General features: G+C 45.6%; 1 protein-coding gene across 1 annotated transcript in view; it reads left to right on the top strand.

Annotated features, from left to right (window-relative positions):
- The window catches only part of ABCA12 (ATP binding cassette subfamily A member 12), a 78024-nt gene that overhangs the window by 43468 nt on the left and 11378 nt on the right, over positions 1-23178 (top strand). Inside the window, exons 24-42 of the mRNA XM_014257788.2 lie at positions 735-849; positions 2162-2491; positions 3384-3453; positions 3555-3689; positions 4353-4508; positions 5234-5411; positions 6887-7105; positions 7742-7938; positions 8542-8702; positions 9470-9694; positions 10474-10612; positions 11898-12150; positions 13317-13403; positions 14196-14289; positions 15777-15904; positions 16760-16847; positions 17303-17408; positions 20795-20849; positions 21539-21716. Of these exons, the coding sequence (XP_014113263.2) occupies positions 735-849; positions 2162-2491; positions 3384-3453; positions 3555-3689; positions 4353-4508; positions 5234-5411; positions 6887-7105; positions 7742-7938; positions 8542-8702; positions 9470-9694; positions 10474-10612; positions 11898-12150; positions 13317-13403; positions 14196-14289; positions 15777-15904; positions 16760-16847; positions 17303-17408; positions 20795-20849; positions 21539-21716 (2914 nt within the window). The remainder of the gene's footprint in view (positions 1-734; positions 850-2161; positions 2492-3383; positions 3454-3554; positions 3690-4352; positions 4509-5233; positions 5412-6886; positions 7106-7741; positions 7939-8541; positions 8703-9469; positions 9695-10473; positions 10613-11897; positions 12151-13316; positions 13404-14195; positions 14290-15776; positions 15905-16759; positions 16848-17302; positions 17409-20794; positions 20850-21538; positions 21717-23178) is intronic.

Raw genomic sequence — 23178 nt, 5'->3', positions numbered from 1 at the left:
AATTAAAACAAATGTAATGTTCATTTCTCACTGTTATTGTACATTATTTCAGGAGTAACACTGATTATGGATTTTAAGCCAGGTTTAGAAATTAAGGAGGAAAGCATAAGCCCTGCAGATGCAATGAAGGGGATCTCCTACTATAAAAGTTTACTTTCCATGGCAAAAGGAGAAATTTATTGTTGGCCATTGGGTTTTTTCCTTCACACATTTGGCACTGGAAGGAGTTTCAATTAAAATGAGGAGCCACAAAATGTGTCCTGGGTCTGCCTGTCCTGTGGGGTGATAGGACAATCTGTAGGAAAGCACCCACGTCCAGGCTCCAACACCAGGGAATATGGCCTGATCATGAAATTTGGCCATTATATGTGTGAACAGAACTGGGAATTATGGCTGGTTGTTGTGATGTTTCCAAATGGAATGCAGTCCATCAGAGAGCCAGGAGATGCCACTGTGCTTCCTGCTTCTGCCAGTGGTGCTGCTGAGCAAGGAAATCCCTCTGCAACTTATAAAAATAAAAATATTCTGAGCACTCAGGAGTTTGATGAATAGAAAATCCCATGCAATGGCTAAGGAGTCTTTTTTTTTGTAATTATTAATTTTACTCCACATTTTGAAATATAAGCATGTCTTTTCCTGTGCCAGAGTATTGTTCTGAAAAATATATTCTTGTATAAAGCCTTAATCACAAGAACATTTCATATTCAGCTAAAGCCTGCTTTTGCCTTTTACAGGTTCTTAACCAGCGTGACCTACTCTCTTCCATTTGCTCTGATGGCTGCCTGGGTGCTGTTTATAGCTGATTTTGTTAAAACACTTGTTCAGGAGAAAGATCTGAGGCTTTATGAGGTACGGGGAAACTTTCTGGGGTGTGCAGAATTATAAACAGATTTTCCTCATTTGTGGTTAGTGTGTCTGATGTTCAGTGTTAAATGGAGCAAAACAAGCATTAAGGAAAATATTCTAGATAGCTATTGTTTGACCTGCAGTGTGTGAGTTCTGACATTATAATCAAGCTCAAAGCCATGGAAATGCAGGGTTTTGCCCTTCAAGTGGAGGGAATATTGCTTTGCAGTGCTGAACACAGGAAACATGGGCACCTCACAAAATTACAGGGTTTCTGAAGATTTAAAGCTCTCTAAAAATTGACTTTGAGTCATACCTACTGGGGACAATGACATGAAAAGTGACTTATTTCCTATCCTTGAAGTTATTATACTTAATATTTCAGAAGGTGCTACATATTACATCAGCTCCTCTGAAATGAAGTTCTTAATTCAGGTTGCCTGTTGGAAGAGAAATGACATTGAGAATTTATTAAATTAATTCAGGTTTTCAGTGTGATCACTGTCAACAGAGATGAACAGCAAAAAATTTTGTCAAACTAAGCTTCAGCAAGCAACAAAAGCTTTGAGCAGATTTGTTTTTTATCCAACACCATGGAAACAAATACTGATGCACCAAAAACACTTCCAAGAAAGGACACTCTGACCTGTGATGAGGTGGAAAATGAATGAACCCCCAGTGTGTGCTCCCTGGCAGCCCCCTACTCTAATTTAGGCACCCACTTTCACTGTCTCCAAGGACCAGGGCATCACTAATCTCTTTAGCTGTGTAATAATCCACAAGAAGACACCAGCACCTCTAGTTTCTCCTGGATTTATCAATATGAATTTACAGTTTTATGCAAGTATGGGGAATTAATCATCAGCTAACATAAATTAATATTTCTTCCTTGTAACTATAGTAATTTAGCTTTTATTTGTTGTCTTGGGGTTGTGTGAGGAAAAGGTCTGGTTTCAAAGACATTTGAGAGCTTTTAAACTTAAGCCACTGTGTCAATTATCATTATTAAAAAAAAAACAAAAAAAAACCCAAAAGACTTCAGAAAACTTACAAGCCTAAGGCCAGAAGCTGCTTTGGAGCTTGTGGGCTGTGACACTTGATCCTTGCAGGTCCTGTTTGGGCTGTTCTTTTCCAACAGACTGCTTTGCAAACCTTGGCCATTCCTGAAAAGGGAGTGCGTGGTTTGTCCCTGGATAGAATGAGCACAGGCCCTGTCCAGAAGCTGGAGAAAGAAATCATTCAATATCAACAGAAAGATCTCTTAATTTCTCTCAAATGCCACTTGTGATTGTTATTTTTACCTTCCTCTCTGCAGTACATGAAGATGATGGGTGTCAATGCCAGCAGCCATTTCATCGCCTGGTTCATCGAGTGCGCCATCTTCCTCCTGATTACTGTCACCTTCCTCATTGTTGTTTTGAAAGTGGGTGAGATCCTTCCCAAAACAGACACAGTGCTCCTGTTCCTGTACCTGATGGACTACAGCCTGTCCATCATAGCAATGAGCTACTTCATCAGTGTTTTCTTCAACAACACCAACATCGCAGCCTTGGTGGGCAGCCTCGTGTACATCCTCACCTTCTTCCCCTTCATCGTGCTGCTCGTCATCGAGAATCACTTGAGCTTCTCTGTCAAGAGCCTCCTGGTTAGTTCTGCTTCTCCATATTTCCAGGCATGGTGTGCAGGCAGGGACCTCAGTGCACTCCAGCTCTTACTGTATCTCGTGTCCCAAACACAGGGGAGTTGGGAGTTGGGTGTCTTTTTGTGTTCCATCAGTGCGTGTTGACAGGCACGGTAGGAGAGTTGGCCATGGCCCGTTTGAGGGACACCTGGGATTAGCTGTGTCCCGTGACTGAAGGCACTACTTGTGGAATTTCAGTGAGTTCCCACCTGCCAGCTGAATCACAGTAGTTTGAGCTATGTCCTTTCCCCTTTGGGATTGCAAAGGAAAATGGGCTGCTTTCACCCACTCTGAAAAACCAGGCTGTCTCAGTAAGATGTTTGGGTAGCAGGGCTGGCTCTGCTCATTGCTGCCTCAGATCATTCTTTGGCTTCCTGTGTCTCAAATTCCTAGACATGGGAGTAGATGTAAAGCCTTGTTTCTTACCAAGGGGCAGACTAGGGTAGGTGTTAGGTTCTAGAAGCCAGACTTGTTTTCTTTGAGACACCAAATTCAGGAAATGACATCTATTAATGCAAGTGGTAAAAGAATTAACCACATGGCTCCATAAGGTAATTCTCAAGCACTGCTGTATTTCAAAAGCCTAAAATAAAGTCCTGTATGAGGGGAGGAAGTTGCATCCTGGGTGTGGAAGCAAAAGAAATTCAAGCTCTAAGGAGACATTTCAGCCTGTCACCAGGTAGCACTTCCCATCACAGTCCAGTGCTCCTTGTGACTGCTGGGAAAAAAACAAACCCAACACTCATTTTTCTGGCTGTTGGAATAACCCACTGAGGTACTTGATTGGTTGACTGACCTGACTTCTCTTTGAGACTAATTCTAATGTTTCTTGTTTTCAATTTTGTTTATTCCCCAGAGTCTGTTGTCTCCAACTGCCTTCAGTTATGCAAGTCAATACATTGCTCGCTACGAGGCACAGGGCATAGGTGAGTTCATGGCAGACAAAGCCAGGCTTCAAGCTCTCCTGGGGGTGATATTTCACTGGCTGAGATGAGCTCTGATTGTATTTCTCAATCCTTCTCTGCAGGACTGCAGTGGGACAACATGTACAAGTCCCCAATGATTGGAGACAACACTTCCTTTGGCTGGATGTGCTGGCTCATTCTGATAGACTCCTTCATTTACTTCATCCTGGGGTGGTACATAAGGAATGTTTTTCCAGGTAGGGATGCAAAGCATTGAGGGTGGTGCTGTAGCATCTCTTTTGGAGAACAATGAACAGAGCTGGCTGAGGCAGTGACACAGTGCACACCCTCTGTCCCAGACCAAAGGGAGCACGACTTTGTGGATGTCTGAGCCTATTAATGGCACTGAGAGAGAGCAGAGCAAGGGAGAATTAGGGTTTTTCAACCTATCACATGGGTAGGTGGGTCTCCTGAAGAAGCTGAAGCCAAGGGCACAGGAGGGTGGGATTGCAGTCTGATGGGTGAGAGTGGAGCATGTTAGACTGCATTTGTCAGCTGAATGATTTCTAGCTGTGTCACTTACATCATTTGGTTTCAAAAAGTAATTCCTGCCTTGGGCAAGAGCCAGTACATTTGTCTTTTGCTTTTCTTCCCCACCTAATGAAGCAGTCCACTGGCATACAGAAATCTACCCAGTGGAAAATGTAAAGTTCTCCTGCCCTCCAGCCATGGAGTTACTCTGAATAACAAATTAGTGAGTGCTTCCTATTGTGCCAATCAGAAAAACTCTCTACCAAGTCCTGGTAGTGCATGAACACATCAAGAAATCTCTGTGAAGTGAACTTTTTCTATTTTAAGTGCACCCCAACAGTGGCACTTGCTGAGGAGCAGGTACCTGAATGAGACTCCTGTTCCTGCAGGTAGATATGGCATGGCTGCTCCCTGGTACTTCCCACTGCTTCCATCTTACTGGATCGAATACAACAGCTACCTGCCCTTCTGGAATGAGAAACAAAGAGGCATGCTCTTCTCCAAGCTGATGTTTAGGAAAGAAGCCACCCTCCCCAATAAAATATGTAAGTGGATACTAGATGGAGTAGCAATAATAACTTATATTTTGGGTAAACAAAGCCAAGCCAAATTTGTGAAGGGGCACCATACTCAGAAAACACCATTGATCGTTATTTTGAAGCACAGGAAAAATTGAAAGCTGGCATTCACATGAATGCAGATTTGGCCCTTATATTTTATTTGTTCTTCCTATTTGCTGTGGAGAGTCAGTACTGATTTTCACACACATATTCATGTGTGTTGTAGTTGGACAGTCCATGCCTGTCTCTCTGTGTAGAAATACACTTTTGTTTCGACAAGCAAATACAGGTTTCCACTTGGCACATCATTGCTTATCTCTTTAAATATTTAGCCTGTAAAATTTTGAGATCACACATAAAAACTTGCTGGTTCCACCTAACTGGAAATAACTCTGTAGTTTTTTCTTCATGTGCTCTAATTTTCTGTGCTTGTTTAGTATAAATAAAGTTAGGTGCTCTGAAACACCTAAATATGAGACCTTTTCAGAAGTGATTAATGCCTGTTGTCAGGAGTTATTAGAAGCTTCAGAAGTAAGAAGAAAAAGTCCCAGAGAGCTCAAAATGATACAGATCCAGTGACATGTTCTCAATATTCCCAGCTGAAAGGCACCTGCCTTTGCTGTATTTTGGTCTTCTCTGAGATGAGAAAAGCAGCACAACACCTGCTGCACTGCAGTAACTGTCCCTGACCCTTCTCTTTGGTGTCAAAGGTGCCCCCCACCCTCATGTGGAACCGGAGCCCGCTGACCTCACCTTGGGAGTCTCCCTCCACGGCATAACAAAGGTTTATGGATCCAAAGCTGCAGTGGACAACCTCAGCCTCAACTTTTATGAAGGGAATATCACTTCCCTGCTGGGACACAATGGAGCTGGGAAAACTACAACCATGTATGTATCCTTTAAAGCAGCTCTTTTTTATCCTGTGGGGTGTGGCTGGGTGAGTGAGGGGGCAAGTGGGGCTGTGCAGCAGCAGGAAACTGAGGAAAGTGCTTCATGAGACCAAATCCCTCGTGTAGTTTCATCTTGTTCATAAATGATCTCAGGAGTTCCTTCATCTGTTAGAGTTCTTTAGGTTCTAAAAGGTGCTTTTCTGCTTAGGAACATGCTTTTTTAATCTGGTGAGATACCTAGGACAGCACAGCAGCTGTTCAGGTGTTTTGTTCCATGGCCTGGGGTTAGGTTGTTGTGGAAGCTGTGGGGAGCTCCTGCACACACCAAAGCTGAAGTGATATTAGCAAGAAAACTTAATATACACTTCAGGTGTACAGAGTCATGTGTTGACTGGGCTGGAATGGCAGGGGATTAATGCACTGGCCTTTCAGCCTTGCTGTTTATAAATTATTATTTGACTTGTTAGATAACAGCACTAAAACAGACCTGTAGAACTTGATTTCTCCACTGATATATATGTGCATATCTCTGAAAGCAACATTAAGCTGATAAATAGAAGCCTCAGAAGAGCCAAAACCAGTAAGACAGATGTGTGCTTCACCTCAGCTTATTATCAATTCACCTCATATTCTGTTTGCAAAGTGTAGCAAGGGTGATATGCAGAAAAGTATAAAACCTTCCTGAAATTTAGCACAGGCTCCAAATCCTGACACAAGGTCACAAGTTACTGCTTTTTAATGATGTTAAAAGTCCCAGGAGAGAGAAAAAAACTGCAAAGGTGAAGGGCAGTCTGAGATGCATCTTCTCCCTTTAGTCCCTGCAGGACAGCACCAAAAATGAGCTGTAATGTGCAAGCAGTTATTCTGAGCAGAGAGAGTTTGACTCAGCTCTTGCTTGGTGGGTGATTATTTGCTTGAACCAGATGAAAGTGCTGCCCACTGTGAGGTGTCTCATCCAGAAGTCCTCTCCCATTTCTTGTGGATAATGGCAGTGAAATCAGGTTTCCATGCTCTGCTGTGGCTAGTCAAAGAGGTGGTTTTCAGACTCAGCTGTGGTTACAATATGAGGCTGGCTGGACACTCCAGGCAAACCTCAGAGAATAAAGAGTAACTGCATTATATGAATTCCCAGTAATTAAACTGGAAGTCAAGGGCATTCCTGAGTGTGTGGGACATGCAGTGGTCTGACCTAGTGAGAGGGAGGCTGAAGCAGTAGAGGTGAGGAGCAGCCAGGGTGAGCTTGGAGCTTGCCCTTGCAATCCCATGGAGGGGAACAAGGATGTCCCTGGATGTTAATTGGACTCTGCTCTGCCAGAGCATGGCTGGGCAGCAGGACACACAGAGGGCAGTGGTGTCTGGCTGGAAGGAGTGGGATACCAGAAAGCCTTGGAAGTGGTGACAGCTACAGACAAAAACATTACCCATGGCTTCCTCCTTTTTCTAACTTCCCCTTTATATTTATTTCTCCTTCAGATCTATTTTGACCGGGTTGTTCCCTACGTCATCGGGCACGATCTTTGTGTATGGCAAAGACATCAGGACTGACCAGGAGGTGATCAGGAAGAACATGGGGGTGTGCATGCAGCACAACGTGCTCTTCAACTACCTCACCACCAAGGAGCACCTGCTGCTCTATGGCTACATAAAAGTCCCTCATTGCAGCAAACACGAGCTCTACCAAGAAGTGAAGAGGTATAAAAGTAGCAGGGTGGGAGAAGGGAGAGAGGGCTGCCAAAATTGTTGGGTGGTGGTGCCAGTGCCCCTGCAAAGCTCAAAGTCGTGGGTTGGAGGTCTTGTTGCAGCTCCAGCTTAGGGTACAAATGGTGCCTGGCTCTGACTAGAGGAATATATTGATACCTATGCTGTAAGAATCTCTTCTCCAGGGGGTTTACAGGCTGCTGTTGCAATTATTTGGAGATGAATTTATAGGCCTAAGGGTCTACTCCTTGTTGCTTCACAGTTTTCCCTGGGAAGAGATTTAATCAACCAGTCAGAAAGATGATGTTGGCTTTATTGGTTCTGCGGAGAAACGAAGCAGCCAGAACATCCCAGGGAGTTTGGATCTTGGTGTCTTGGTTGATGGGGTTGAGCCTTTAACCTTGACTTGTCAGATGAAAACTTTGAAAACATCCTCAAAAACGTTTAAAATTAAAATCCCGATGGCTGAGCTGCAGGGTGACTCTACACTGTGACCACTCAGCAGAGCAGTCCATACTTGAGCAGGTTTTCATTTGCAGTTACAGTTTTTTTCAAGTACTTTCAGATTCCCTGCTTGGAAAAGATGCTCGAAGGATGACTTTTGGAGGTTGTTTTCCCTCTGTTTTCCAGGACTTTGAAGGAGACTGGGCTGTACAGCCATCGTCACAAGCTGGCTGGCACTCTGTCCGGGGGGATGAAGAGGAAATTATCCATAGCTATTGCTCTCCTGGGGGGATCCAGGGTGGTGATTCTGGATGAACCAACCACGGGGGTGGATCCCTGCTCCAGGAGGAGTATTTGGGAAATCATCTCCAAGAATAAGAAAGGTACTGTGATGAGAGATGTTGCCCACAGACAAAGGTGATTTGTCTTTACAAAGATGGTGCCAGTGGCTTTGAATTTTGGGTTTTGGAGGCTGGAGAGAAAAAAAATTTGGAGGACTGGGATTTTGCAGTTCTGGAGAGTGCATCCTGGTTGATTTCTGTAAATTCACAGTGTCATTTAAAAACTAACTTCACCATAGAACACAGTTTACAGTACTGTAAAATTCATCTCTCTTGTTGTCTTTCATCCAATTTCACTAATATTTACCAAAAAATGCAGTTGATTTTCACCTGATACTCTGTGTCCCCTCATTCAGCTAGGCTTTCACCTTTCTCACTGTTGAGATAAGGAGAGATCTGACCAGAATGTGATAAAAGAAAATGGTTATAAACATTCATTGCATTGGTTTAACAATGTGGACTTATTTGACATGGATTGATCCTGAACAAGGGGAAGCTCTGGAACCCCTGCAATTATATTGATGATATCATTGTGTAGAGAAATACAGAAATTTTTGAGAAAGGAAAGAAAATAACCCAAGTCCTTTTAAAATCCAGTTTTGCCATAAAACCAGGCGTTCATTCAGTGGTGACTGTGTTTTCCAGGCAGAACCATCATTCTCTCCACACATCACCTGGATGAAGCAGAAGTTCTGAGTGACCGGATCGCCTTCCTGGAGCATGGAGGGCTCAAATGTTGTGGCTCACCTTTCTACCTCAAGGAAACCTTTGGGGACGGCTACCACCTGACACTCACCAAAAAGAAGGTCTGTGTCTGAGCTGGTCCTAGAGCTCCTGGCTGCTCTGTCTCCAAAGGAGTCATCAGGGCTGGCTGAGGGGTGTATTGGCAGGAGATAAGTGATCTCTGTGGCCTTGTGAAAACAGAATGTCAGTGCTCTGCTTTGTTGAAAAAGAACAGGGTCTCCTTGAAGGTTAAAGGCAAGGCTGGGTGCAGAATGTGAAGCTCTGGAGTTCAGAGGAATGAAGCAGATGGAAAGAGCCCATCCAAAGTGTCTGGCCTGGTGCAGTGTTCTGCTTGCAGGGAGTGGAGAACTCATGTTCTTGCTAGCATTTATTCCAGTGCTGTTGGTAACCCCAGCACACAGATACCATGAGAGACCAGCCTCTCTTCCAGCCTGCTGGCACTGGAGACAGAGAAAATGAAAACAGACTCATGAACAAGCCCCATTTTTCATGGGAAAAAGAGTGAGTTTGTGCTGGCAGCCACATTAAGCTCTCTGGTGGCCAGGCTTTTTCTCTGTTGTTACAAACCTCTAGCAGTGCAAAGTGGTTGATTCGGCCCAGCCTGGTGAGGTTTTGGATGGACCAAGATCAGAAGAGTGTCACATTCCCTTTTTTAAGGGCCAGAAACCCACTTTCATCTGCTTTTGATATTTACCCTGACATGTTGGCTAGCTGGACTGAGATCACTTACCAGTTATGCTCCGGGACAGGATTTGGGCTACATCTTACAGGAGGAAGGTTGACCTTGCAACCTCTTCAGTGACCACAGAGTGTTTTCCTCCTTTTTCAGAACATGATAGAGGAATGTGACACCACAGCAGTGACCTCCTTGATCCAGTCCTATCTCCCAGAGGCTTATCTCAAGGAGGATATTGGTGGAGAGCTTGTGTACGTGCTTCCCCCCTTCAAGTCCACAGTGTCAGGGGCCTACCAGGCCCTTCTCAGAGCCCTGGACACCAGCTTGAATGATCTCCACCTGGGTTGCTACGGTATTTCCAACACAACTGTGGAAGAGGTATGAGCTCAGGAGCTGCTGGATTTGCTGAAATGTCATGGAGATTAATTTCACAGCACTGTGTGGCTCTGCTCTCTAATGTTAGGAATTATGTGAGGGTTTCAGCAGGGAGGAAGGGGTTACACTTAGGTGTACATGAGTGTGTAAATGCATCTATAAATTTATGCATACACTAATGCACTGTTTCACCTTGTTGACAGCTTTTTGATGTTTTACCCAGAAAATGGAGTTAGACTAAGGAGAGTAACACAGGCACCTTTCTGCCCATGGGAAATCTCTGGTCAAATAAACACATTTAATTGCATCAGAAATAAAAAGTAAATGATGAGCAGTGATGACCCTTGTCTTGTAGAAGGGAGGGAGGGAGATTGTTACCCCCCTGCTCAGAATTTCTGGCTTTCTTTTAAGATGTTTTCCTAAGGCAGCAAGAATAAGTTGCAAATCATGTCCCATGTGCAGCTCAGGTGCCATGACTGCACACTCCCAGCACGGAGGCAGTGGCATTGTCAGGAGTTAGAGGGTAAATATGCCAGGGAAACAGGTTTGAGTTTCCACTGCTGCAGCAGAACAGAGACAGGAGGTGACAAGGAGCTGGACAACAATTTTATATGGAAAAAAAGTTAATTTCTCTCACGGAGCACAAAGGGGATAGAAAGAGGATTCTAGTACATAAATGCTGCACCAACTACAGCTACAAAGCAGAAGAGCGGATTCTGGTAATTGTTTTGGTAAATGGAGTCGTTTAGACAAATTTTCCTTCACATTTTCTTGCTCCCTAGGTGTTCCTCAATCTGACAAAAGAGCTAGTGAAGGACCAGCAAGAAGATGCTGCACTGCCCCACCAGCTGCCTGGAGTCAGTGGTCACATGGGTGGTGATGAAATGTCTCTGAGCACAGACACCTTCACAGAAAGAGACGGTACTCAATCACCTACAGGGTTTATTCCAGATTTACTGCAAATGCAAATGCTGACAGATAGACTGATTTGAGCTCCCTGTCTTCTTTCTTTGTTGAAAACCACAGCCAGGAATCACAAACGCTATAAATTACTGGGAAAACAGCAGTCATCAGTCCTTTAGATCCCCTATTTTGGAACAGTCTGGATCACAGGATAAATTACTAAAGGTTTTCTTTTTGCATCTGCCTTCCTTTAAATTGATCCAGGTCTTAATCTAATCAAATACAGCATGTGGGTGAAAGAGTAAATGTGTACCTGTGAAAGTAATTGCCGTCATAGATGTAGAGGATTATTTCCCCATAACTAGTAGAACTGGAAGGAGACTTTGTGGATATCTCTTAGTCTGAAAAGCAGCACAACTCTGAGCTGCATCCTCCTTCCTGCTTTTTGCTGTGCCCCAGACACTGCAGTTTGGTAAAGGAGCCCAAGGGAGCAGACAGTGGGGTAAATTCCGAAGAGAACCAAGCTACACCACTATCCCTGAGGGTCTGAGACCTCCTAAAGGTGGCCCAAAAATGAGACATACCTGGCTGCAATGTTTTCTTGGCTTAGAAACATTGTTTTGTACTTACAAATTTACCATTTATAGTTAGGGAGGCATCCAAGGGACAACACAGAGGTATTTTTGTACTTTTCAAAGCTGACCTGCACTGTAAATGTTACTGTAAACAGTCGCTCGTAGAAAAGTGTTTTGTTCCACCCTTAACAAAGGCTGAAAAGGATTTGCTTCATGGTGTATTTTATAGGTTAATATTTCATAAAGAAGAATAGCTGGCACAGGATTTGGCTCTGCTTTTAGTATACCACAAAACCTGTCCATGCAAGAGGCACAGTGGCTTGTACTTGTGTTCTTATTTCAGGATTAATTTTGTTGTTTATTTTTCTGAGGACCTGCTTTTTAAATTATGAAAAATTTCAGCTCGCAAATCTAAAAGAAAAATACATTTCCTCTGTAAGTTGCAGCTGGATAGGTAGGATGTAGATAACTTACTTAATCTGGAAGCCTGTGTTCCTCTTGCAAGGAAATGCACAATGAAAGTCACTACACGTGCACATTTGAAATTTAACAAAAGAAACTGGCGTTACATGAGCTGATAACTGGAGCCCTGCCCCATGCCTGATCCTTGGATTTGCCATCTGTAAATGTGTGCAGGAAGTGAAACACCCTCCCAGAGTGCTCTAACCATCACTTCCCTGCATTGCACAAGTGCTCAGCCATGACCAAATGCTGACCTTTGTGTCCAGACCAGCTCCTGATCAGGTCCAAGAGCCTGCGGGGTTTGCCGCTGCTGCTGAAGAGAACCTCAGCCCTGTTCATCAAGAGGTTCCACCACACCCGGCGGGACGTGCGCGGCTTCATCGCCCAGGTCATCCTCCCCGTGCTCTTCGTGATGGCTGCCATGGGCCTGGGGACACTGAGGACCAAGGAGACCGAGTACCCCGAGCTGCTGCTGTCCCCCTCCCTCTATGGCACGGCTGACCAGGCAGATTTCTTCGGGTGAGTGCTGCTCACCCCGACTCCCCTTGGGTCAGAATGAGCCCTTCAGGGTTATTTCTGAGCACAGCCAGTGTCCTACACATTGGACATGTAGTTATGTTGTGCAGACAACACAGAGATACCCTGTTCCTGAGGAGATGGCTTGGCTCAGACCAGAAAGCTTCAGAAAAAACAACCTCTCGGTTGGATTTGACTATGACATGTCTGAGGAATGTTCTTGGTGTTTCCCATTGGACTCCTTCAGCCCCATAACAGCCATAGGGATATTCTTAATATATACATTTCTTAATATATCCATAATGCTCTTCCCCCAATATGAAATGAGGTAGCCACATCACCTGCCTCCAACATTACAATTCTAGGAACAAATTCTATCCATCTTGTGAGCATTGCCCTCTCTGTTAGCACAGGATGAGCTTTCCTGGCCATGCTGGTCCAAGGCACACTGGCAATTGGAAGAGCATGTGCTTTTTCCAGGGTCATCAGGATGTCACCAGTGCATTATTTCATTCTCCTTAAAGATCCTGTTACCAAAAGAACTACAACTGATATAATTCTGTTTTCATGTTGTGACCTTCTTTCCTTCTCTAGTAATTCTCAGCTCTAAGTCAGAAATATAAAATTTAGCTCTAAAGCCATCTGCTCTAGGTGTTCTTCCCAGGATACCTCACACCTTTCCTCCTGCTAGATGGGGTATGAGCCAGAGCTGCATGTCCAAGTCCTCTCTTCCTAACATTCCCTGCTTCTCCTGGTGGATCATTGCTGGAGAGCTGGGGCAGAACCAAGGACAATCTTCTTGAATGGTCAAAACTAAGCAGGTATCACAGAGGAGAGACCTGACTGAGACAGGGCTGCAAGCAGTGCCTGAAAATTGGAAAGTGACTGAAAAATTATTTTTCCTCATAAAGAGAATCTTGATTGTCCAAAAGTATCTTGCTTGGATCTAGAGGCAGCAAATCCCTGGAGTAGCTGAGGTGATGAGGGCTCCTTTTAAACCTGTGTGACTGTCCTCATATACTGCGTGTTCTTCATCGCTGCTTCCACAAATACTCAATTATTCAACGTCTTAAATCCTGTTTCATTCAAACACAGTTTTCCTCTGCACAGTGGTAGTGGAAGTTCTTTGAACCTTTTCCTGTTTTCTGTTTTTCTTCATTAATTCTTAGGAATTTTAATGAAACCACAGCTGCTTTAGTTTCTTCGATGCTGGCTTTCCCTGGGACGGATAACACGTGCATGAACAAAAGCAATTCGTAAGTAGTTCTTGGGTTTTTTTCCACTTAAACTCCAAAACTGCAAGAGAATTGGCATGACACTATTAGCTATTAGACCTTAATAACCATCTTTGATCATCAGCAAAATTCTCATGCATTGGACTCCTGCATTATTGGGAGTGATAAGGAAGCAGCTTTGTTGGTGGCAGGATGCCAGGATGAAAACGAGCAATTCTCCTCTCTGGGAAGTGGTCCTTGCCGCCCCAATAATTCCAATTATAACGTGAGCACACACAGCAAGTTCTCAGCACAGTGTTTGCTACCTCTGTCTAGAAGCTGTGCCACGAGGGCTGGTTTGTTTTGGGCTTTGCAGATAAATTCTCAGGGTGGTGAAATCCTGGGTGGACTTGAATGCTTGTGCAGGCAAATATTTACCCTGGGTGTTTGCAGCGACTGTCCAGGGTAAATCACAGGGGTGCCCAGGGATTGCCACAGCAACAGCCCTTATTTCTGGGTCGGTTTCAGATGCTTTTGGCCTCTGAGTGCCAATTCCTTGCCCTATCCACTGTAGGAATGAAGTGGTGCCTGGATTCCATCCGATAGCTGAGCAAATCCAGGCACAGGGAACAGCAGGGAGGGCTCTCTGCCAAGGGGCACAGGAGGCAGCAGGGCGCTGGGGATTCCCTGAACCACCCAGAGCTGACAAGAAGCTCTGCTTTCTTGCTGGAGCTGCTCAACTGCCAGCCTTGCTGTCATTAAACATGACAGCAATTAGCTTCGTTTGCACACCTGAGCATGGAGAGCCTCAGAGGAAAATGTGTTCCTTTTCAGGCAGTGTTTAACAGAGGACATGCTTGGCCAGTGGATTACCAGTGGAAACCAGAGAACTAAGTATTCTGCCTGCAACTGCACAGATGGCATCCAGGTAACTTGGATAAACCCAAAAGTGAGGGGGCTTGGGGGATCACTGGGGGCCTTGTTTGCTGGGAGTGGCTGGCATGATGCTGAGGCAGATTCAGCATTCTGAGTCCTCCTGTCTCTCTTTGGCCTTGTTGAATTTGTACACTGGATAACCACTGTCTGCTCCAGTTTGGGGACAGGAAAGGAAACAGCATCCTCAGAAGATTCACACCCTAACATCCCTGCCTTGCTCCCCATGGTGGGAAAAGGTTTAATGGTGTTTTTGAGTGTTGTATGATTGTCCCTGTTGACAGAGGTGAGCATGTGTTTAAGAGGAAGATTTCATCTTATGCAAGCACTGTCATGATATAAAATCACAGCTACTTTTGCTGCTTGCTCTTCAGAATTTATGCAAAGTCTAGATCTGCTCCTTGTTCTAAATATTAATGATTAATAATACTAATTGTTTGCATTACAGTGGTACCTACAGAGCCAGATATGGGTGCTTCCGGGGTTTGCATGCCCATGGGGAAAAAGCAGATTTTACCCCAAGGGTGTTACAATTTTACAGTTCAGTTTGGGTCTGAGCTCTCCTCCCTCCAGTGCTGTTCACCTGTCCTCAGCTTTTTTCCATAGCAAATAAACTCATGGCACAATGTGATGCCTTTTAGCATAAAGGATGTACTTAGTTGAACGTTTCTAGTCATTCTTTAAAATGCAGCTATTCTGTATAGTTTTCTGGACATACACTTAATTTCACATCATTAAAAGTGTTGGCATAATTTCTCCAGCAAGTTGGGATAATGTTCAAAGCTGATTCTCACCTCCAGCAGGCACAGGCAGGTGTTCCTCAGCATGGAGGAAGCTATTTTGTGTATTCAGATGAGCAGATGCACAATGGGGGAGTCCAGGGCTTTTGTTATGGATGAGCTGAAGGAAGCAGCCAACATGCTGTCTGGGAGGACACTTCAACCTCATGAAACACCGATGTGACTTTGGCCCTCAGCATGTTAAGTTATATATTCAGGACTAATTCAAGGTTTCTCTGAAGCCCAGGAAAACATTTCCAGTGACTGACAGCAAAGCAGAAATGTAGAGTGTAGCTGCTGTGAAATGGAAGATGAGAGTTTGAGGCCACCACAGAGTTTTCTGCTCTGTGAGTTGTTTTGCCCTCTGCAGTTGTCTGTGCAGTCATTCTGCTAAGTAGGATCAGCCTAAACTCAGCCAAAATCTTCCTACATAGCATGAAGCACATTTCAAGGTCCCACTGATGCCAGTAGAACTGAAGGGTAGATTTAAGCAGAGGTTGTTTATAAGCACATCCCTGAATGTGCTGGGGCCAGTGTGCAGGGATGTGTGCCGTGTGTCCGTGCAGCCTGGCTTGGGAAGGAGCAGCCTCTGCAGGAATGAGGCTCAGAATGCTGCTATGACAGGCTCTCAATCTTGTCCCAGTGTGGTGGTTTTTAGTTAAAACACAAAAAATAAAGTTTTTCTTTGCTTGTCTCCCCTCAGACATGTCCACAGACCAATTACACTCCTCCTCACAGAAGGACCTTCTCCACACGGACACTTTACAACCTGACAGGGCACAATGTGGAGACCTACATCCTGGCAACCACCAAGGACTTCCTGCAGAAACGGTACAGCCCAAACTGCCCTTCCTCTCCACTGAGTGGAGCTGGGAGCAGGGCAGGACATCCCACACGTGTCACATCCCCTCTGCCTGAAGAGGTGGCAGTGCAGAAGGGGTTTAGAATCTGGGGAAAGGAGCTAAAGCGTCCTGCAATGATGGATAAAAAATAAAGTGCTCGTGGAAGTGCTCTGCTTGATCACAGCAGATCGTAGCCTGGGGATAACGTGTCAATCACCTGGCACCTTGGGGCTGGATCTGCAGACAGGCCTTTGTCTGACTCAGAAATCTTCAAAAAGAGGAGAATCTGACACAGCCTGTCATGAAGTAAACCCTCCAGGTTTGATATTCTGAAGAGTCTCGGTGCGCGCTTCGCTTGAAGGAGCGTATCATTCCAGGGAGAGCAGAGTCTGAGTGTTTCCTTGTGCTGTGGGGCTCTGGGAGCTGGGGGTCTGGGCTTTGCCAGGCAGCTGCACAGCAGGGCTTGGGCCAGAGGTCACCTGCACTAAGGCTGGCAGGAGATGTGTCCATCTGCCACTGATAAACGGAGCTGCTCATCTCCTGGGTCAGCGTCTCGCTCTGGAGCAGCAGGCACACAGCTCAGGAGTGCGCAGGGCTCCAGGACCTTCCTCAAATGGAGGTTTCCAGCAGTTTTGTGACAATGTTGCCAAGCTTCTGTTGTTTTTTCCCCCCCCAAAGAAAAGCTCCCACAGGAGAGGTGGCATAGCCCCACTCTGGGATAAGCTCTCTGAAGTCAGGCTGGAATTGCCTGGGGAGGGGCAGTGGCATGTTGGCGTGGCCGATCCAAGGGAATCAGAGGATTGGGGTGAGGGCAGCAATGCATTTCCTTCTGGTTTTCACTCAGGTATGGTGGCTGGAGCTTTGGGCTGCCTTTGACAGCAGATCTGCAGTTTGACATCAGGCCAGTGCCCCCCAACAGAACACTGACTAAGGTAAGCAACCTCCAGCTGCTCATCCTGGCATGGGAAGTGTGGGACTCAGGAGAAGTGATGTCAAGTTCATGGACATTCCAAAAAAAGAAACCAAAACCTCCTGAAATCTGCAGCTTGGCATGACAAAGATGACTTGCAGTTCATTTTATTTTCTTTTCCCATTCTTCTGTATTGGTCTCACTTCTCTTGCTAGCAGGAGGCAATTTTTCTGCTGTCATAATTTGATTATACAGAGGTGAAAAGATCAATTAGTAGCACCTTTATCTCATGAGGGGATGTATGTACCATAACGAGGGCTGGCTGGTGCATTCTGATATGCCCATTTCTCTGGTTCAGCTCAGTGAAAATGTTGTAGAACACCAGGGCTGAAATGTGAGGTAGTTTGCACAAGTGAAGCAGGACAAACCAATACGTTGTCAGTAACAACTCCCAAATTGTTTCAATTTCTCCATCAGGTGTGGTACAATCCTGAGGGTTATCACAGCCTCCCAGCCTATCTCAACAGCTTGAACAACTTCATTCTTCGAGCCAACTTGCCAAAAAATGAGACTTCCAGATACGGTAAGTGTCTCTTTATATGAGCAGATAACTTCTCCCATTTGCAGGGATATCCTGGTTCTGCTGAAATCAATGACAACACTTACCTTGCCTTCAATGAGGCCATTTCTTTATTCACTGTTCTGCAATTCCTTCAAAACAGAATTGAAAAGCATGAATAAATCACAAAGTTCATTTGTCTTAGTCAGAGGCTCAGGGGAGCTGGACAGGGAGGACCCCAGCTCTTACATAAAACACTTCATCTGAGAAATGCCAGTGGTTGCTGTTTGATTTATTGCCTCTCATGTGGCACTGGAAGGGCTGTCTCTTGACAGGTGCCCATTAGTTATGCAGAGAAAAGCTCCTCTAGGTCATCTCCAGGGGTGGGTTAGATTAGGAAATTTTAATATGTCACCCTTCTGCTGAGAGCAGCCCAGGGTGTGTGGGTATCTGTGTGTTGGTGTTTGAGTCAGGGCAGGGAGGGTGAGATTAAATGAGAAACATCATTTTCAACTGTGTTATTCCTCTGACACCTGACATACACAGATCCAAGGAGTGCTGGTGAGCCATCTGGGGTCCTCAGAGCTTCCCCTCAGTTACACACTGCAGGCAACCCAAATTCCTGCTGGTAAACCAGGGCACCCTGCCTTTCCCTTTGCAGTTTAGCCCCTTTCAAAGTGCAGTGTGGGCACAAACCTGTCTGGAGACACCTGTCTGTGTCTGCCTCCAGAGAGGGCCAGGGTGCAGAAACAAGAGAGAGATTTATATTGAGAAATCTTACACAGATATTTCTGGGCTCTGCTCTGCCAAGAGCAGTAATTGTGTGCAGAAATACTCTCCTGATTGACTTTCTTGGACAAACTGTGCTCTTCCAGCCATGTCCTGGCCAGGCCTAGCCCTGCTCACCTAAGAGAGCTGCTGTCCCTGGTGACACAGGGACAGGTGGCAGTGTCTCTTGGCTCACAGGACATACCTGAATTGAGCTATAATAGAATCTGGCATCTGGCCTGAAGCTTTGAGTGTGACACCCTGAATTCCAGCAGCAGCAGATGCTGATCACAAGTGGCGCCAGCGTTGCTTCCCGGCTCACGCTACTGCACCAAGACTCAGCTCAGCTCAGAGAGTGACACCAGAGTCCCCTCAAACAGGCCCTGGCCATCCCCACTGGGGTTTGCAGTGTGCCCTCAGCTTACACATCACAGAGCTGCAGCCCATCTACCGAGAGAGGAGTCCCCAACCGGGCGCTTCCAGTGGCAGGAACATCCCAGAGCAGCTGAATTATTAAGCAGTGAAGCTCCTTGCTCTGTCTCTGTATTCCCAACACATGCTGTAGCAAGAGTAAAGGCAGGAAGCTCTTGTGAACAGCCAGAAAGTTATTGCAGGGAAAGTTTTATACCAGCAAAATAGCAATTTTCAGGGGGAAAGAACAGGAGCGGTTTTTGTTCCATCTGTCCTGCTGCTTACGTGTTTTTGGAAAGAAATGCTTAGTAGCAAATGACCAGACAGACAATTCTGTGCTTACCACTAATAATCCAAGGCAGAGGAGGGGAGAAATGAAATGAATGGATGAGGCTGGTTCCCCTGAGGTAGAGTAAATCCAGTCTGAAATACAACTGAAGGCACGTTCTGTGGGGTACGCTCCTGGCAGCTCCATCGAGTTGTTGTTGTTGTGACAAATAAATGAAGGTTTAAGAACCACTGAAATGGTCAGATAAAAGTGTGCTGTCGTTTCAGAAAGAGGTGCCAGTCCTGCTTTAGAGGTTTGACTTAGAGTGGGTATATATTTAAAAAAAAATACATAAAAAGCTTTTTACCCTGTCACTAAGCAAGTCATAATAGCTTTTGACTTATGTACATTGTGCTTTCTCTTCTCTCAATCCCAGCTAACAAAAAAGGAGGAAGCATTGAAATGGAAATTTTGACTCCTAGCCTAAGCTCCAGTAAAGGAAAATGGCTTTATAGTGAAGTATTAACAGATTAGACAGACAGTATCTTTCTTTCTCTCTCTCCTTTCTGGAAAAGGGAAACATTTCCTGGCTGTTTGTATGGCTTTATCAGCAGTCCAAAATTTTAATCCCATTTTCTCACTGATGACAAGACTGAGGTTTGGTTGGGGTATTTTTGTCTCCAAAATTAATTTCTGATTAAATCCTCCCTTTCAAATTCATTTGCTCAGAATGCTCTTTGGTCAGCTAAACCCTCAAGCTCCTCCCTTCTGATCTCTCTGTCAGAGTGCCCATTCTTAGGGAAAATTACCCAGTTCTTCATCACATCATTCCTAAGGTCTGGCACCTGGCTGTGAGGAGTTTAAATTCCACAGGTGGCACAGTCTAGAAAATCTCTGGATTTAAGAGCAGCTGGAGGTGCCTCAGCACTCCATGAGGCATTTACTTAGGTGTCAAAATACAACTTGAGAACCTCATCTTTAGGCACATAAACATGGGAGCCCATTCTCAGGCTCTGGAGTCTTAGAGGCTGGGCTGTCATCCTGGTGGGGCCAAGGCAGAGACCTGCACTGGAGGTTGGAAGTGGCCCCTCCATGTTCTTCCATTTGCTTTTGTGGGCACAGATTGCCTCCAGACATGGCAAAAGCACTGTGGTGAGCAATACTAGGTGTTCTCCTTGGAGAAGGAGTACTTAAACCACATCTGAGGATACTTGCACATTAGCAGAGAATTTCTCAGTTGCAGTTTGGGCCTCATACAGACCCATTTTTAATGGATTTTTTGGATAACATTGCAGGGGATTTACCAGTATGGTAATTAGATTTTTGCTAATAACTATGAACAAAAGACTATTTTTTTTTGTTTGGTTTTTTTTTCCTAGCTTCTTAAGACAGAATAGTTCAGAATTAACTCACTGCCACACTGAGGGCAAAAGTGTCTGTAGCTTACCTGGGTTTCTGCTCTCACCTCCACAGATCCCATATGGAGAAAGACATCCATATGGAGAAAGTCAAGGCAGGTAGCAGCTATGGAGAAAGGCAGCAGGGAAAGACTTTTTCCTGGTGAGGAGAGAACAAATGGAATGAGGTGGGATCACCAGACAGCAGCTTCAAAAAAGAACATATTCATCAGTTTTGAAGGTGTCAGTGGTGAGGAATCTAAGCTGGAATACACAGGCCCACATGCCTGATTTGAGGTGTGGGAAGGGAATGGTGCTGGCAGCCAGACAGATGTAGGAACAAGGCCTAGGGTTTGAGTTTCAGATCTGCTGTGCAGCCAAGTGAAGTCCTAGGAAAAACAAGAATGCTCAAAATTCTGCCCAAGATAACACAGAGATGACAGAGCAGACACACACTTTTGATCTGCTTTTCTTCTCTCTCAGTTTTCTGTCATATCAGGAGCTGGTGAAGGAAGCTTTAATTTGGACACATTTTCAATTTATCTTTTTTTTTTTTTTCCCTGTAGGTATTTTCTTATCAGCTCACCCATATCCTGGAGGACAGAGTCAAGAACAAGTAATGTAAGAAGATTCATTTGGCTGATGCCTGAATTTTTTAGCTTTAAAAGGAGCAAACCAGTTTATTGGAAACCATAAACCAGCCTAAATTACTGGATATCTTACTCTAAGTGATGAAATTGTTCTTGCTTATGTTCATTCCCTCTTTACATGAATAGTGTCCTACTTGCCACCAGAGCTGGGGATTCCTGTGAGGGTTTTTTTGCAGGATCTCATGGAGATCTGGAGGTCACAATTACAGCCTCACACATTTGTGTGCTTGGGCATAATAATAATAATAATAAGTAATGACATAATTTTCCTTTTGGCCTTTCCACTCCATGCTGGGGTCCAGCATTACAGCTCAGTGCTGTGAGTCCCTTTTGCTGGGCATCATTGCCATCAGCAAAGGGAGCAAAGAAAGGAAGAAATTCTCCTCTGTGAGGGTGGTGAGGCCATCCTTGGAAGTGTCGAAGGCCAGGCTGGATGGGGCTTGGAGCAACCTGGGACAGTGGAAGGTGTCCCTGTCCATGGCAGGGGATGGAATGGGATAGGCTTTGAGGTCCCTTCCAGCCCCGAAGCATTCCAGGATTATAAAAGATGCTGTCCCAGAATCAGGACCTTATTGCTTCTGAGCTCTGACCACTCCCTCACAGTGAGGGAAATCTGCCACTTTCACTCACTAAATGCATCTTTCTCCCCTTTTCTCCCAGGCTCAACAGCTTACTGGACATCATAGTGTCCATGTCTGTTTTGGTGGGCTACTCCATCACCACAGCAAGTTTTGTGCTCTACATGGTCAAGGAGCACCAAACCAAAGCCAAGCAGCTGCAGCACATTTCAGGCATTGGGATGACAACCTACTGGGTGACCAACTTTGTTTATGATCTGGTAAATAATTCACATTCCTAAATGCACCAGGAGGAGCATTACACAGCATGGGGAAAAATAAGTTCTTTATTTAAAGTTGGTTGCCGAGACTTCTTCTTATTGCTGCCAAGAGTGTTGTGTAGTAATTGTTCTCCAAGGCATTGGGGACGATTAAATGTGAACTGCAGCACTGGGTTCTGCTAAGCAAAGGCATTCCTGGTCTCTGGAGTGTGTGTAAAACACCCAGCACGTTTATACAGGAGCAGCACGGAGCAGGCTGCAGCTTGATTTCCATTCCAGCAGCCAGCTGCTCCTCTGACAGCAGGGCTGGATCTGCTGTCACCCAGGCTCCACAAATCTGGGGTGAGGCTTTGGGGCTCCAGGCTACAGCCAGCCTGGGAACCCTGGCTGGGACAGCAGCAGGCATCCCACAGCTGACACAACCCTGCTGGGCAAAAACCCATCTCTGGCTTGAATGCTGTCTGTAAGAGTCTGTGTTATAAAGTTTTTAAGCCAAAGAAAGCTACAAATGCAGCCTTACAGGATCTGAGCAGTTCTTTTTCACAGTGCTGCACAGATGTACCTTGCTGAGCTCCCAGCAATGTGCTGCATTCCCTGGCATAGGCAGTGCCCTTGCTCCTCCTGGAGTTAAGTTTCCTCCTGGTGCAGAGGTTCATGGCACTGTTGGAAAACAATGCTGGGCCAAGAGGAAAAATGTTTGTAGTGTCTGTAGGCTGAAGTGCTTTGTGTCTTCTGCATTCCCTGTGGTGCAGGGTGTCAGACCCTCACACAGGGAGTGGGCAGTGCAGCCAAGCTCAGCTCCTGAGCCTGGGCATTGCCAGCTGGGCTGCAGCGGTGACCAGCTCCACCTATCCCACAAATTCCTGTTGATGCAGATCTGCAAGTGCCTAAAACCCCAGTGATTCCATAGCTTCCTGAAAACAGGAACTCTTCAAGGGCATTTGGGTGACTCTGGTGCAGGGAGGACTAAGGGCTGAAATCCCATGGGGAATGTGAGCCAGAAGTGCCTGCCTGGAGGAGCTGATGAGTGCAGACATCAGCACAAGGACCCCCTGCCCTGCAGGAGGGCTGGAAGGGGTCCCAAGGCAGCAGCACAAGGATCCCCTGCCCTGCAGGAGGGCTGGAAGGGGTCCCAAGGCAGCAGCACAAGGATCCCCTGCCCTGCAGGAGGGCTGGAAGGGGTCCCAAGGCAGCGTGGCCCTGGCTCGGCAGTGCAGCCCTGAGCTGCAGCACAGCAGGGAGGATGGAGCAGGCCTGTGCCTGCCTGCCTGCTCTAGGCCCTGACTCCAACACTGCATATTTGTAAATCAGCCTGTGGAAAAATCCCCAGAGCCCTTGCACAGTCGGTATTCAGCGGGCTGAAACTAATCCAGCGCTCTCGGCTACTTGATATTTCTCAGTGAATCCCTGCCAGTAAATTCTGCTAAATCCCAAAGCTGGGGAAGAGAGGAAGCTCTCCAGG

The sequence above is a fragment of the Pseudopodoces humilis genome, chromosome 8 (genome assembly GCF_049639895.1).
Source record: "Pseudopodoces humilis isolate 2021_Gansu_Grassland_sample_001 chromosome 8, ASM4963989v1, whole genome shotgun sequence".
In the NCBI taxonomy this organism is placed as follows: Eukaryota; Metazoa; Chordata; class Aves; order Passeriformes; family Paridae; genus Pseudopodoces; species Pseudopodoces humilis.
The sequence above is the reverse complement of the archived record's forward strand: the minus strand, read 5'-3'. Positions and strand labels throughout refer to the sequence as shown.